This window comes from Salvia hispanica, chromosome 3 (assembly GCF_029641045.1).
Source record: "Salvia hispanica isolate PSC_SH4W2 chromosome 3, Shi_PSC_v1, whole genome shotgun sequence".
Classification (NCBI taxonomy): domain Eukaryota; kingdom Viridiplantae; phylum Streptophyta; class Magnoliopsida; order Lamiales; family Lamiaceae; genus Salvia; species Salvia hispanica.
Window position 1 is genome coordinate 31,780,571 of NC_142694.1, and position 12,596 is coordinate 31,793,166.

Sequence of the window (12,596 nt, forward strand, 5' to 3'; positions counted from 1 at the left end):
TTTGAAATTTGATAGTAAAAAAATTTAAAAAGCATCAATAAATTGTTGGATATTATCAGCAGGTACTGAAGGTAATCAATGTCCAATTAATAATTTGAAGATGTGATGCTAAATTTTTTGTTTGATCGATTTTTTATTTAGAAAAAAATTAATAAGAATCCTGAAATGGAAAGAAGTATTACTTCTCCATAGCTTGACTTACATATTTGTAGTATAATTGTATTCTTGATTCTTACTTACTTGCATATTTGATATTATTATTTATATTATCTTATTAAAATATAAACAATTACTTATTACTATAATTATTGATACCACCTTCAATTTTTTTATTATCATTATTACTATTAGAATAGAAATAGTAGTAATTGTTTTTTTGTTCTTATGAATGAAATGCTCACATGCAGTATTTAGTTTTGGCCCATTACACAAGAATGAAAAACAAATTAATTGGGCCTGGGCTCCATTTAAGATACCTAACCAAATTAGCCCACAATTTAATTGGGATTGAGCTCCATTTAGCCCAAAGTTTCATTAGATCAAACCCTACACTTCGGCTTACAATTATAAATGGGTTTTCAGTGGATCATCGTATATAATAATAAAAAATTGAATGAGCTCAAAAAGACAAAGTCCAATTCTAAAATTCCATCAATTGTTATTAGGTTTTCAATCAAATATTTATTTCATAGAATGACTTAAATGATGGAAATAAATCGAAGTATCAAACGTTATTAAGAGCACATAAAATCAATGAAAAATGATTGAGCATGAATCCAATACTCAAACTCGAAACTAACTCTCGGTTCAAACTCAGTCTGAAACGAACCCTTGGCTCTACCAAAACCACATTACCCCTAACTCAACTTGTCCTAACCCAATCCAAATTTGACTCAATCTTAATGCATGCCCTATTTTATTAAAATAGCACTTGTTATAAATGAAATTAGTCATTACAATGCCATTATATTGTTATGGAAAAAAAATACTCATTTTTAGAATATGCTAATAAATGAAAGTTATAATTTTAAAAAGATAGAAATAAGTCAAGTGAAGTACGTCTAGGCACGCGCACGAAGCAAAATGTGCCTTATTTTTCATTATATACCAACCCCAAAAAAAGGGGTGAAAATCTGTAGAAATAATGTGACACTAGTACCTTATGCCAAAATTGTACCCATATACAGATATCCACCATGAAATCATAGTTATTTGACTTACATTCAAAATCCATGGATTTCCATATCTCCTATTAAATCAATTACAAATAGTAATATCACTATTTGTTAAATGGAGTAAATAACAGAAATAAATAATTCCCATATTTATATTCTTTATTTAATTTCCTGTCAGCTCTCTCTCCCCCATTTGCATCCGCCATTTTCCCTTCAATTGCTTAGACAAAATTGCTTAGATCCGATTTTTTTTCCCTCTCTCTCAACCTGTCAATCACGTTTTCGATTGCGTGCGGTGGCATCAACAATCACCGATTCAATTTTCCCTAAATCAATCCGCACCGTCAATTTTCCGTGAATCAATCCGCACCGACACCTCCAATCATTGTATGGCGGCGTCACGGCGGCTCCGGGAGCTCCAATCGCAATCCGGCAACAAGATCTGCGTCGATTGCTCCCAGAAGAACCCGCAATGGGCGTCGGTCTCCTACGGCATCTTCATGTGCCTCGAGTGCTCCGGCAAGCACCGCGGCCTCGGCGTCCACATCTCCTTCGTCCGATCCGTCACCATGGACTCCTGGTCCGAGATCCAGCTGAAGAAGATGGAGCTCGGCGGCAACGACAAATTCAACAGCTTCGCCTCGCAGTACGGGATCCCCAAGGAGACCGACATCGTCGCCAAGTACAACACCAAGGCCGCCGCCGTCTACCGCGATCGGATCCAAGCCCTAGCCGAGGGCAAGCCGTGGCGCGATCCCCCAATTGTGAAGGAATCGCTCGATTCCAATCGGAACGGGCACAGTAGTAGTAAGCCCCCTTTGAGCGGAGGCAACGGCAATGGCAATTCCGGGTGGGATAATTGGGATAGCTTCGACGACGGAGGGAATGGTAATAATATCAGGAGGAATAACACGGTTGGGGATTTCAGGAGCGGGGGGAGCGGCGGCAGCACGCCGTCGCGGTCGAAGTCGTCGGAGAATATGTATTCGCGGGCGGAGCTGGAGGCGTCTGCGGCGAATAAGGGGGATTTCTTTGCGAGGAAGATTTCGGAGAATCAGTCGAGGCCGGAGGGGCTCCCGCCCTCGCAAGGTGGGAAGTATGTGGGGTTTGGATCCACTCCGTCGCCGGCGCCTGTGAGGAACAACGGCGGCGATGGGGATGTGCTTTCGGTTGTTACTCAGGTTTGGTTATGGGGAGTTTTGCTGATTATGTGTTGTGTTTTAATTGTGGTGTGGATGTGATTGTGATGATTGATTTGTTTTTGCATATGCAGGGATTTGGCATGTTGTCAATGGTGGCTGCATCGGCAGCGCAGTCGGCCGTGAATGTTGTGCAAGCTGGAACTAAGGAGATCTCTTCCAAGGTAGCTCTTTTTTTGCTTTATAGTACTGATTTTGATTGAATATGTAAGCTTTTATTTGTTTGTTTGACTAATTCGATGTGCGTTTGAGCTAGAGGAATGACAAACTAAGAAGATTTAAAAATTCTCAATTGTGTATTTATTGGTGCAAATGCGATGATAAATTGGTGCATACCTGTAAACTTTTGGTGATGTTGATGAATAATGATGTAACTGTGTCTTCATGTGCGGATGTGAACCGACGTTGTTTTGAGCCTAAGAACCTAAGAAAATGACGTGAAACTTTTGGTGATGTTGATGAATAATGACGTACTAACTGTGTATTCTTTGTGATTTTACATGCAATGGACCATTTTTGTTTTATGGAGTAGTATGTATTTTGATTGAATATGTAGCTTTTACTTGTGTATATGACTCACTAGGTGTGCATTTGAGCTAGAGGAATATGTAGCTTTTGATTGTGTCCATTTGTAGAGAAGCTTAATTACAGTTATAGTTTCATTTGAATAGGGAGTACTATAATTGAAAAATAATGCACCAGAAATTGGATGTTTGGGGTATATTTACCTTGTGCCAAAGGTGATTATGTAAAGACAAGGTTAAAGGTGAGTGAGTTGTATATTAAATTATTGATATCTGTTTAACAGGTAAGAGATGGGGGTTATGATCACAAGGTGAATGAAACTGTCAATGTTGTTACCGCAAAGACATCGGAGATAGGGCAGAAAACATGGGGGATGTTTAAAGGGGTGATGGCTCTGGCCTCCCAGAAGGTTGAGGAGTATACAAAAGAAGGCTCGGGCTCGGGATTTGGCTCTGGTTCTGGTTCTGGCTGGCCACGGAATGATACCGAAAACAATGGTTATCATCAGGATTTTGGACAGGGGGCTAAGGGATACAATTCTTCAGTTGGAGTGCAATCATCATCGAGTCAGCAGTTTAACAAAGTTAGCTCTGGTTCATGGGATGATTGGGATGCCAAAGACAGCAAGAAAGAGGAGTCACCAAAGGGGACGACCTTCCAGAATGGAGATAGCTGGGCCGGCTGGGGGGACGACGGAAAAGATGATGGATTTGATGATTTTTATCAGAGTGCGCCTGCGCCCGATAAGAAGACAGGGGGTTATAATGGGAAGTCGGACAGCAACTGGTCCGAGGGTGGGTTTATATGAGGTAAGAATATCTCATTCCTCTCCCCCCCGTTTGTTTGGTTTTTCATATTATTCACTATAAACCATCTGTGGTGGGTTTGTGGATGAAAATGGTCTATAATTGTAAAACTTCCTGTAGTGTACCTGCAGTGCCCAAGATACTGTACGGATCACTTATTTGTGTTACAAGGACAAAAATTTTCCAATTCTAAGATTTATTTTAGACTGCATTTATGATAGTTGGGTCTGTACTTATAATGATTTATGCTAGCTACATTGAATTCTATATATCTTGCTTTATTTCTCAATAATGAGCTGCTTGTTATAAGTTTAGGTTATTGGCCTACCATTTGCCCTTTTGATGTATTGATGGGCTTTCTTTTTGCGAAATTTTTATTTGTTTGAATGACTAGTGGTAAGGAGCTTTTCCTTTCTGTTGGATCTGGAATTATATAGCTGATGTTTTTGGTGTTCCAGTAGATTGTTCTCTGATAAGTACATTAGATGATCCATAGGTTGAATTGCTAGGTAAGTTGGTACACTTTTATCAATTGGCTGCCTCTCTTCGTTACTGCTTTCACATCTAACTCTATGGCTTTTGGATTTGTAATTTGCTTGAAATTGCAGACACCGATGAGCTCATGGTGTCTTCTTAAATTAGGTGTACGTATAGAGTTTAATTGTGTAACTGGTTTTTATCAAAGCTGAAATATGGTTAGAGCTCTGAGATCCCTCTGTTAGAAAATGTTCAGTTCTTATTTCTATCTGTTGCTCTAATTTAGGTATGATTCATTGTTAATTGCACATATTGTTCTGGCAATTTTATCTGTGGTCTGGATCTGTTGAAATTTGAAAATATAGAGACAAGCGCATTCTTTAGTATAATGGTTACTGAATGTATTTGGAGAAGTTGCAGTTTTTTCAAGGGGAAAATGAATTTCTCTGTGAAGAATAGAGTGGGGATTTTGGTGGGAAGTGGAATGTTATCAAGATTTAGAATTGCTTCCCACTTTTGGTACTTCTAGAATTTCTTCTTCTCCTCCCAGCTATCCGGCCCACCTAGAAAAGCAATGCACACCCTCGTTACCTGCTCATCCCCACTGCAGCCCGACCCGAATCTGCAGTTGACAAGTAGGGTAACTGAGTTGGGTGCATTAGCCACCACCCTTTCATTCTCCAATCCCTGCCCTAAACTAATCTCCACATCCTCCCTTTTCCTCAGCTCCTTCCTTTTCTGCAATATGGCAGATATCTCTGTCCGTTATGGGCAGCACGTGGGTGGCCGGAACTTCACCTTCTCCAGGGGAGGCCGTTTCTGCGAGTGCGTTGGACGGTTTCAGGGAGACGCATCATAACATGGTGGTGGTGGTGGATGGTTTGGCCGAGAAGCGATATGTTGATGAGGGCTGTGAGAGAGGGTAAAAACTCCCCAGGCCCTCTGACACCAGTTCTAAATTCTGGTTAGGTTTTGTTGGGTGGGTGACACGTGCGATGAGATGTGGTGGTCCGGCCGGTATATGGCCATTAGTATGGATATTGTCGTCCATGAGGGGTGGAATATGTTAGTTGGGGTTTTAGAGTCTCAACACAAGTCACGTAAATGACGGATTTAGAAAACGGAACTCGTTGAGTCAGATATGGTGAATAAGGTAGTTACTGTCGATGGAAAGGCAGAGGCGATGAAGCTACCGTTGCTAGAAACCAATGGAGCAATTGACAAACAAGGATACAATAATAAGTGTGCATATAATCTATATAACCCATTTAATGATTTAATGGAGTTCGTCCTAAATTTCAATCACCATGGCATAGTTGTTGACTTGGATTTATATCATGAAACGCAAGCCACCACAAGAAATACAGAATAGCACAAGAAAATGTGTTGTCCACATGTTATTACTTTTGTTTAAAAAACTCATTATTAGTCTCTTTTTCTATCCCTCTCACAATTTTGGGGGAGTATTCCGATTTCAGATAAAGATATCTGCTAAATTCAATTTTGAGAAAATATGAATTTGAATCGATCCGAAAATCCTAACCCTAATTCGAAAATACAAAATATTTATAATTAAAATTTGAGTCGGAAAATCCAAGACATCTGTAATGATATGATTTTATTGCTATAAGTTAATAAATTAACTTAGAAATATAGAAATAAAATATTTATTAACTATAATTTGAATTTTTTCAGTTTCAATCATTACCAAACCAAAAGTTCAAATTTCGAAGAAAAAGAATATGATCCAAACCAAAATGTGAGTGGAATGTTATAAATGGAGGATGAACACTAGCAATCACACATCCTTCATCTTTGACTTTGCACAACCAGACAAACAATCGAAACAAGAAGCAAAAATACAAATGATTTTAAAATTACAAAATAGACTTCTCATTGTTTCAGACAAATACAAACACAAGCACGCTGCATTACAACACCCGAATAAAAACAACACAAACTTCACATTTACATCCCAACAAATGCAACAAAAATATTCTCACACAACGGAACAATAATAGACACACACAGACAGAGAGATGGAGCTTCATTTTCGGCCACGAACGAAGACCCCGAACACGCGATGCAGAAGCTCAGCTCGACTCGACTCCACCCCAAGGCCGTGAAGAGCCGAAGAGGAGAAAACGGAGGCTCGGAGACATCAAGAAAACATGGCTGCTGCTGCTTTTTCCAAATCAATCATATCGGAGAAGACTTCAAATATGATCGTCTTTCAAGACGCGATTTTTCACACGCTACCCCTTTCAAGACTCGATTTTTCACACGATGTGCCTTTCAAGATTCGATTTTTCACACAAGCTCTAAGGCTACCTTTGCTAGAAACAACGACTAGTTTATAGACAACGGAAGTTACTACGACGACCTGTTATTTTCGAGGAACGGACAGTAGGCGAAGTTTATAGGGCGTCGAGGGACTCGAGCCCCAAGGCCTTGGCTTTCGCCTTCAACGATCTCAAGTAATGGATTGCTTGATCAATCACAAAGATTGCATCTTTCCCGTTCGAATCAGGGATTATGCTCTGCAGAATGCTCACAGTGTCGAGTATTTCGTCTTTCCTCGACCTTTTGCAGGTTGATGCCTCCTTACGACTACCACAGCTCGACTCAGCATCACTCTCTACTTGTTCGGAGTAGGCAAAGGTTTTCACAGAGCTTGCGTCGTACATGCTTGATGGGATGTCGCCGTTTCCATCCAAAAGCTTTCGCCTTTTCAATGGTACGGAAAAGCTATCGACTTCTTCACCGGTTTCCTCTGCCAGTTTTGGCGCACCGTTGTCAGTCATGGTGCTAGGGGAATGGCCGGTGCTCGTCTCCTCATCCTCGGAGAAATCGCTGTCGTAGTCAGAGCAGAGGAGGGCATCCAGTTCTTCTGTGTCTTCACGCATTTCGCCTTCCGTGACATCTTTAGAGTTTTCTTCGAAACTCTCGTCTTTCAAATCCCTCATCTCGACACCCAAATTGTAGGCGGATGGGAGATTCGGCGGCTGACAAGCTCCAAACTGAACAGGAGCGTGGACCCCAGAGCTGTATAAGAGAGTGGTTTTATCACCGGATTGATCGAATACGAGAAACCTCTTTTGACCGGGTATGGTAGGGGTTCTGAGGCGTTCGACATCAGAAAGGCCCAAAGGGAACTTCTGTCCGGATGCAGAGTCTGGCGCAGGAATGAAGGCTTGGTGGAATTGTTGCTTATGGTATAACCAATTCTGCAACCGATTTGGTTCACTTGCCTTCGACTGTAGGAAACCTGAGCCAGGTACGGGAGGAAGATTTCTCAATGTGGAATCTTCGACGGGGTAAGGGTACCTATGAACTGGCTCAGTATTCAGATAGCCGTTCGTGAAGGGAAATCCCGACAGATTCAGTGTAGATGACAGTAGGTGCTGATCATACCCGGACCCGAAATGCCTTTCCATTTAAGCACACCAATAACCTGATAGAAACGAGCAGAAGTGAGCGATGAGACCACTGAAAACGAAGAAATCCGAGTTATGAAGAGAGGGTAGATAAAACATACCTAAGAATTAACTGATTTCTTGTTGAATCTTCGAGCTAAAATAGAAATATATAAAACAAAATCCAGCTTAACTTGAACGCGTGAAAAGAAACGAATCTACGTGACAGGTTTAAGTAGATGTCTGAAATATTCGGCCTGAAATGCACATGAGAAAGCTAGTTAGCGTTTTTGGAGAAGCACGCAGAGAGTTATGGTCGCGAAATTTTGCGTTACTAACCTGACAATCTTGAAGAGGTTGAAAGCATGCTATTACTCTAACTATAATGGTTGCACTCCCGTCAATTCCACTCTCGTGTTTCAATGCTCGAAATCTTGTCTGACTAGCTGCTTGGCTTACCATAACTACTTCCCCAAAACTTTTTAACTCAAATTCGCAGAAAACTGTCGCGGAAGAGAGTGACTACCAATCCAACGATTCGAATTCCTTATCTCGAGAACTTGCACCACACAAGGAAATGACAAAGGGAAATGACTAAAATCACTAAACTTAGTCGAAAGAAACAGTTCAGATGGCAAGAGAGCTTTATAACGGTATAGAGGTGGGACGAGAGAAGAAAGATCAGCTAATCCAACGTACGTAGCAAGGGATAACGACGAAGCAAGTGGATCCCATGGCAATAAGACTCTATGCTAGGATGAATGTGGGAAAGAAAGAGAGATAAAAAAAAGTATTTGGTGAAACGAAACGAAGGCTTTATAGAATCACACGGCAATACAAGTTCAAAGAGATGACTTTCTGGAAAACATCAATCGAAAGACTATACCACCGCATGCTGTTTCTTCAGTTTGATTGATTGCCACTTTTTTTTACCAACACCTGCTGAAATTTCGAAACACAAGTTCAAAACCAAGTCGGGACATTCAAGAAAAGCTATTCAACGTTCTCTACACATAAATAAACGTATGATGCGGCTAAGTTTTTATACGAATTTGCAACCAATGAGTTCAACAATACAAAACAAGGATAATTAGCCACACCCATTAAATTTCTTGAATACTACTACCTTACAAAAACATGATACAAACACCAAAAATCTCATCTTTACCACTTAATTAACAAAAAGAACAGATCTTATAAACAATTGGCTACAAAAATCTTCTCTAATTTGGTTTTTATAGATCAATGATGAAATATAAACAGATCCCATTATGAAAAATAGAGATTGCAGTGTAACAACATTCTATTCTTTTCAATTCTTTGACCCATGAAATAGGAAAACAGTTCTAATCAAGATAGGTTCTTTTTAATTCAAGAATACAAAACAAGGATAATTAGCCACATCCATTAAATTTCTTAATACTAACCTTACAAAAACATGATATAAACACCAAAAATCTCATCTTTACCTCTTAATTAACAAAAAAAGAAGAGATTTTTATACACAATTGGCTACAAAAATCTTCTCCAATCACCCTAGCTGTATGCAAAAACACCTTCATCACTAAACTTCTTCACACGCTGAAACTAAGCATTAAGACTGCATAAACAAATGGATCTAAAAGTAGACAAATTCTTACAAAAGAATCACAAAACCCAACCTTATTATCCATTCCCACTTCCCATTAATTTTTTCTTTATTGCTCCAAAGGAAAACCCCAATAAACCAGATCTAAAAATTAAGCCAAGCAAGATTCAAACCACAGGCACATCACAAAATAACAGTTCACAAAAACCTTAAACAATGAAGAAATAGTGAGAAGAAAACTCACAGCCCACAAAAGAAGACAGCACCCAAAAAAGACTTATCCTTCCAAAGAGACAATCTACCAAGAAAAATCCCAAATCCAGAAAACAGCTGAATTTCTTTTTTAGAGAGAGAGGAAAGCAAGAGTGTGTGTGTGTTTAAGTCAGTGAATAGAGGAGAATTGAGACTATATAGACACACAGTTTAACAGGGAAAACTGCAATTGGTAAATTTGGTTGTGGGTTTTTACTTTTTTAAAATTAATTTTAGTACTATAATAATTGAATTTTATGAATTAATGTGCCAAACGTGTGAACAATCATGGACTTGTTTGGCTTTGTGTGCGTGCGTGAGGGGTCTTGTGGTGGGGCCCGCGGGTGGTTGTAGAGAGAGAAGAGCAAAGCATGATTCCGCCAATTGTTTGATGTGATAATTAACAATAATTAATCACTATGCTTTGGGCGTTTTCTTTGGGCAATTAAGAGCAATCAATTTATCTTTTCTCATGGCGTGTGATTCTTGTTCTTGCTTTTCCTTTTTTTTGGTGTGCATGTTTTTGGGTTGGAAGGAAGTTATAGTACTAGCTGATACTAATTTGTGAAGTCGGACACAGTGAAAAACATTATTGTGTGCATCGAAAGATAAAGGATGGTTGTAGTTGACAAGTGCAAAATGACCGTGGCTTAAGACCGAATGTGAATCTCAATTTGTTGTTGCGTTGGAATCGGTTGCAACTCTGAAGGCCGGTGGCAAGGATCAACTCCTCTATTCTACATGTATATGTAAGTCTTAATGTCGATTATATTGTAATAATAGTCATATTATTCATCGAAGTAGTACTACTTTATTATCTACAAACGAAATGGTTGTCCGTGATAAACTATGGTTACGTGGCAGTGCATGTAACACTATCACGTGATAGATTTTTTGATGTATAATGAACATTCGCATAAATCCAGCACAAGTGCACAACATCACAACAAACAAAGTAGCAATAAAACCACAATCACATAAACTCAACATCGGCCAATAAATAAAGACAGTGAGCAAACGACGAAACATAAAAGAGGGAAGAAGCAATCAAAAACGCCTGTAAAACTAGATATCTGGTCTGAACTTTCGGACTCTTTGTTTCTTCGTCTCTCTTAGCCCACTATCGTGTGATAAATAAACTTTAATGTCTGTATTTTCCATAAAAATATCATGACAAAAATAAAATGGCCATGAATAATTTTTATGTTGCAAAAAAGTATAGCTGTTTGACAGGTTGTGTTAGATAATGTATATATTATGTTTTATTTATTTTTGTAACTTTCAAAGTTATAGTTTACCTTATTAAGAGCATTAAATTTTACTAATTTTTCTTTGGTGTATGGTAGTTATAGTTGGGCTTAAAATTCTTTTAGTTTAACCGTAACACAAATCTCAATTTTTTATCTTCCGACTCAAAAAAATAATGTAAAATCAAAGTTTATTTTTCTTATGTGTGTGATAAAAAGGGTTGCAACAACCTCTTGTAAATTATCCACATATTTCCTAATGGATTATCTGTTTCTACACATTCATTTAGATAATAAAGTAAATTATTATAAGCTTCGATGATTGAGAAAAAGGGAACACGAATTGTTGATATTATCTGAATTGTCTACAATTGTCTTAATCAAACCCAAATGTGTTTGATATTCCACTATATATCATCGTCATCATCATTGAGAATTTGATAATTTCTTGTTGCTTTTTTTAATGCAATTCCAATGTAAGTTTTGGATAGCCTATATATGTACAATCACATAATTTACATAGTTTTTTTATTACTTGAAAAATCAGACCGATAATTAAATTAGTGAAACTATCAATTCATGCATTAACTGATCGAATAGGTCTATTGATTAGACCAGATATTATACAGTAGTAGATATTAAATATATATTATAAAAATATTACTATAGTTTTATGAAATACAGTAACAAGAAGAAAATGTTAGAGTGCAATTTGTTTAATCTTAATTACAAATCATTTCAAATATCAAATAATAAACAAAATGTTTTTAATGAAATATCTTAAACATAACAAGAAAATGAATAATTTAGAAAAAAAATTGGTTTAATGTAATCTTTTGACAATTAGTTGCTGACACAATTGATAAATTGAACAATTTTTTCATAGTACTACACAATCCAAACCCCATCTACTTAATCAAATTGAATCATCTCAAACGGAATATTAATTAAACAAAAGACTATTATATTGCAATAAAAAACCGACATTCAATTGTCTAGCTCTACTCTCAAATAACCCTATCTCTCAAAAAAGAAAAACAACAAATTAAATACTACTACTATGTTATAGTAGTACTATATTTTAGCATAAGCAATGAGATCGAACAATCTAGGCAATAATACAAAGCCCAGAAAAGGGAATGAGGATAAGGCATCCTATGAAGACCAAATCATCTATTCTTGACCATTCAAACCATTAATCATAAATTTTAAAAAAATAAAGAAGAAAAGAAAAATAAAGTGTAACTTTATTTTCTTTTTCATTTTATTTTTGTGGGATATAATATTCTGGTCCAGTTTTAAGGGTATTGTTAAAGCTATTTTATTGAAATTCGTCATCAATTACATCTTACTTTGTAGACTACATCAATATTTGGAAAGGGAAAATCCAAATTGGCCAATGAATTAATACTACTTTCCATTGATGTGATTTATGGCCTTGTTTGAACCATCGAGTTAGTCATCAATTTCGTGTCCCAAATTAGCAACACTTTATTCAAATGTGTATCATGGTCGATCTTTTAGCATCCCATTATATTTTACTATTAAATTGAAATTTATTAGTATGAGAGATATATATTATATTCGTATTACATCCAAAGATATATGGATTGAATTATGATATATTAAATTTAGTTAATTAAGATTGAACCATTAATTTCAAACACAATAAGTTCGAAACAAAATTACTTTGTTAAACAAAAGACACACTCTTGAATTCCTATCTTTCTTTGTAAGAAGTGTTGTTGTATTGGAAATTATTTTTGGAACATTTTGACATATACGGAAATACAGAAAGAATTAGGTTCATCTATAGGATTCGATCAAGTTTAGAAAACGATTTACGTAAAATGTAAGTTTTTGTGTTGTTGTGTTTATCTACTCAGCATATTACCTGTTATAAATCCAGAT

The 12,596-nt window shown here is 37.3% G+C and overlaps 2 protein-coding genes across 3 annotated transcripts; one reads left to right on the forward strand and one right to left on the reverse strand.

Moving 5' to 3' along the window:
* The first annotated feature begins 1,339 nt into the window (after window positions 1-1,339).
* On the forward strand, window positions 1,340-3,997 carry LOC125214510 (putative ADP-ribosylation factor GTPase-activating protein AGD6). Its single transcript, XM_048115567.2, has 3 exons — window positions 1,340-2,356; window positions 2,449-2,538; window positions 3,183-3,997. The coding sequence occupies exons 1-3, from the start codon at window positions 1,565-1,567 to the stop codon at window positions 3,705-3,707; spliced, it is 1,407 nt and encodes a 468-aa protein (XP_047971524.2). The 5' UTR covers window positions 1,340-1,564; the 3' UTR covers window positions 3,708-3,997.
* A 2,043-nt stretch (window positions 3,998-6,040) lies between these two features.
* Window positions 6,041-9,587, reverse strand: LOC125214004 (transcription factor bHLH145-like). 2 transcript variants are annotated; one of them, XM_048114837.1, is made up of 4 exons: window positions 9,431-9,587; window positions 7,938-8,540; window positions 7,721-7,855; window positions 6,041-7,636 (listed from the first exon to the last, which is right to left on the reverse strand). In XM_048114837.1, exon 4 carries the CDS (start codon window positions 7,617-7,619, stop codon window positions 6,600-6,602), a length of 1,020 nt encoding a protein of 339 aa, XP_047970794.1. In that variant the 5' UTR covers window positions 7,620-7,636; window positions 7,721-7,855; window positions 7,938-8,540; window positions 9,431-9,587; the 3' UTR covers window positions 6,041-6,599. The 2 variants fall into 2 exon arrangements, with proteins under 2 accessions (XP_047970794.1, XP_047970795.1); XM_048114838.2 differs by having other exon boundaries at window positions 7,938-8,537; window positions 9,431-9,583.
* Between the last annotated feature and the right edge of the window lie 3,009 nt (window positions 9,588-12,596).

Excerpts from the sequence above, each read along its gene's own strand:
- LOC125214510 (XM_048115567.2), top strand. The coding sequence starts at position 1,565 with ATGGCGGCGTCACGGCGGCTCCGGGAGCTCCAATCGCAATCCGGCAAC. Across the intron at positions 2,357-2,448 it reads TGCTTTCGGTTGTTACTCAG|GGATTTGGCATGTTGTCAAT; the intron begins GTTTGGTTATGG and ends TTGCATATGCAG. Across the intron at positions 2,539-3,182 it reads CTAAGGAGATCTCTTCCAAG|GTAAGAGATGGGGGTTATGA; the intron begins GTAGCTCTTTTT and ends TCTGTTTAACAG.
- LOC125214004 (XM_048114837.1), bottom strand. The coding sequence starts at position 7,619 with ATGGAAAGGCATTTCGGGTCCGGGTATGATCAGCACCTACTGTCATCT.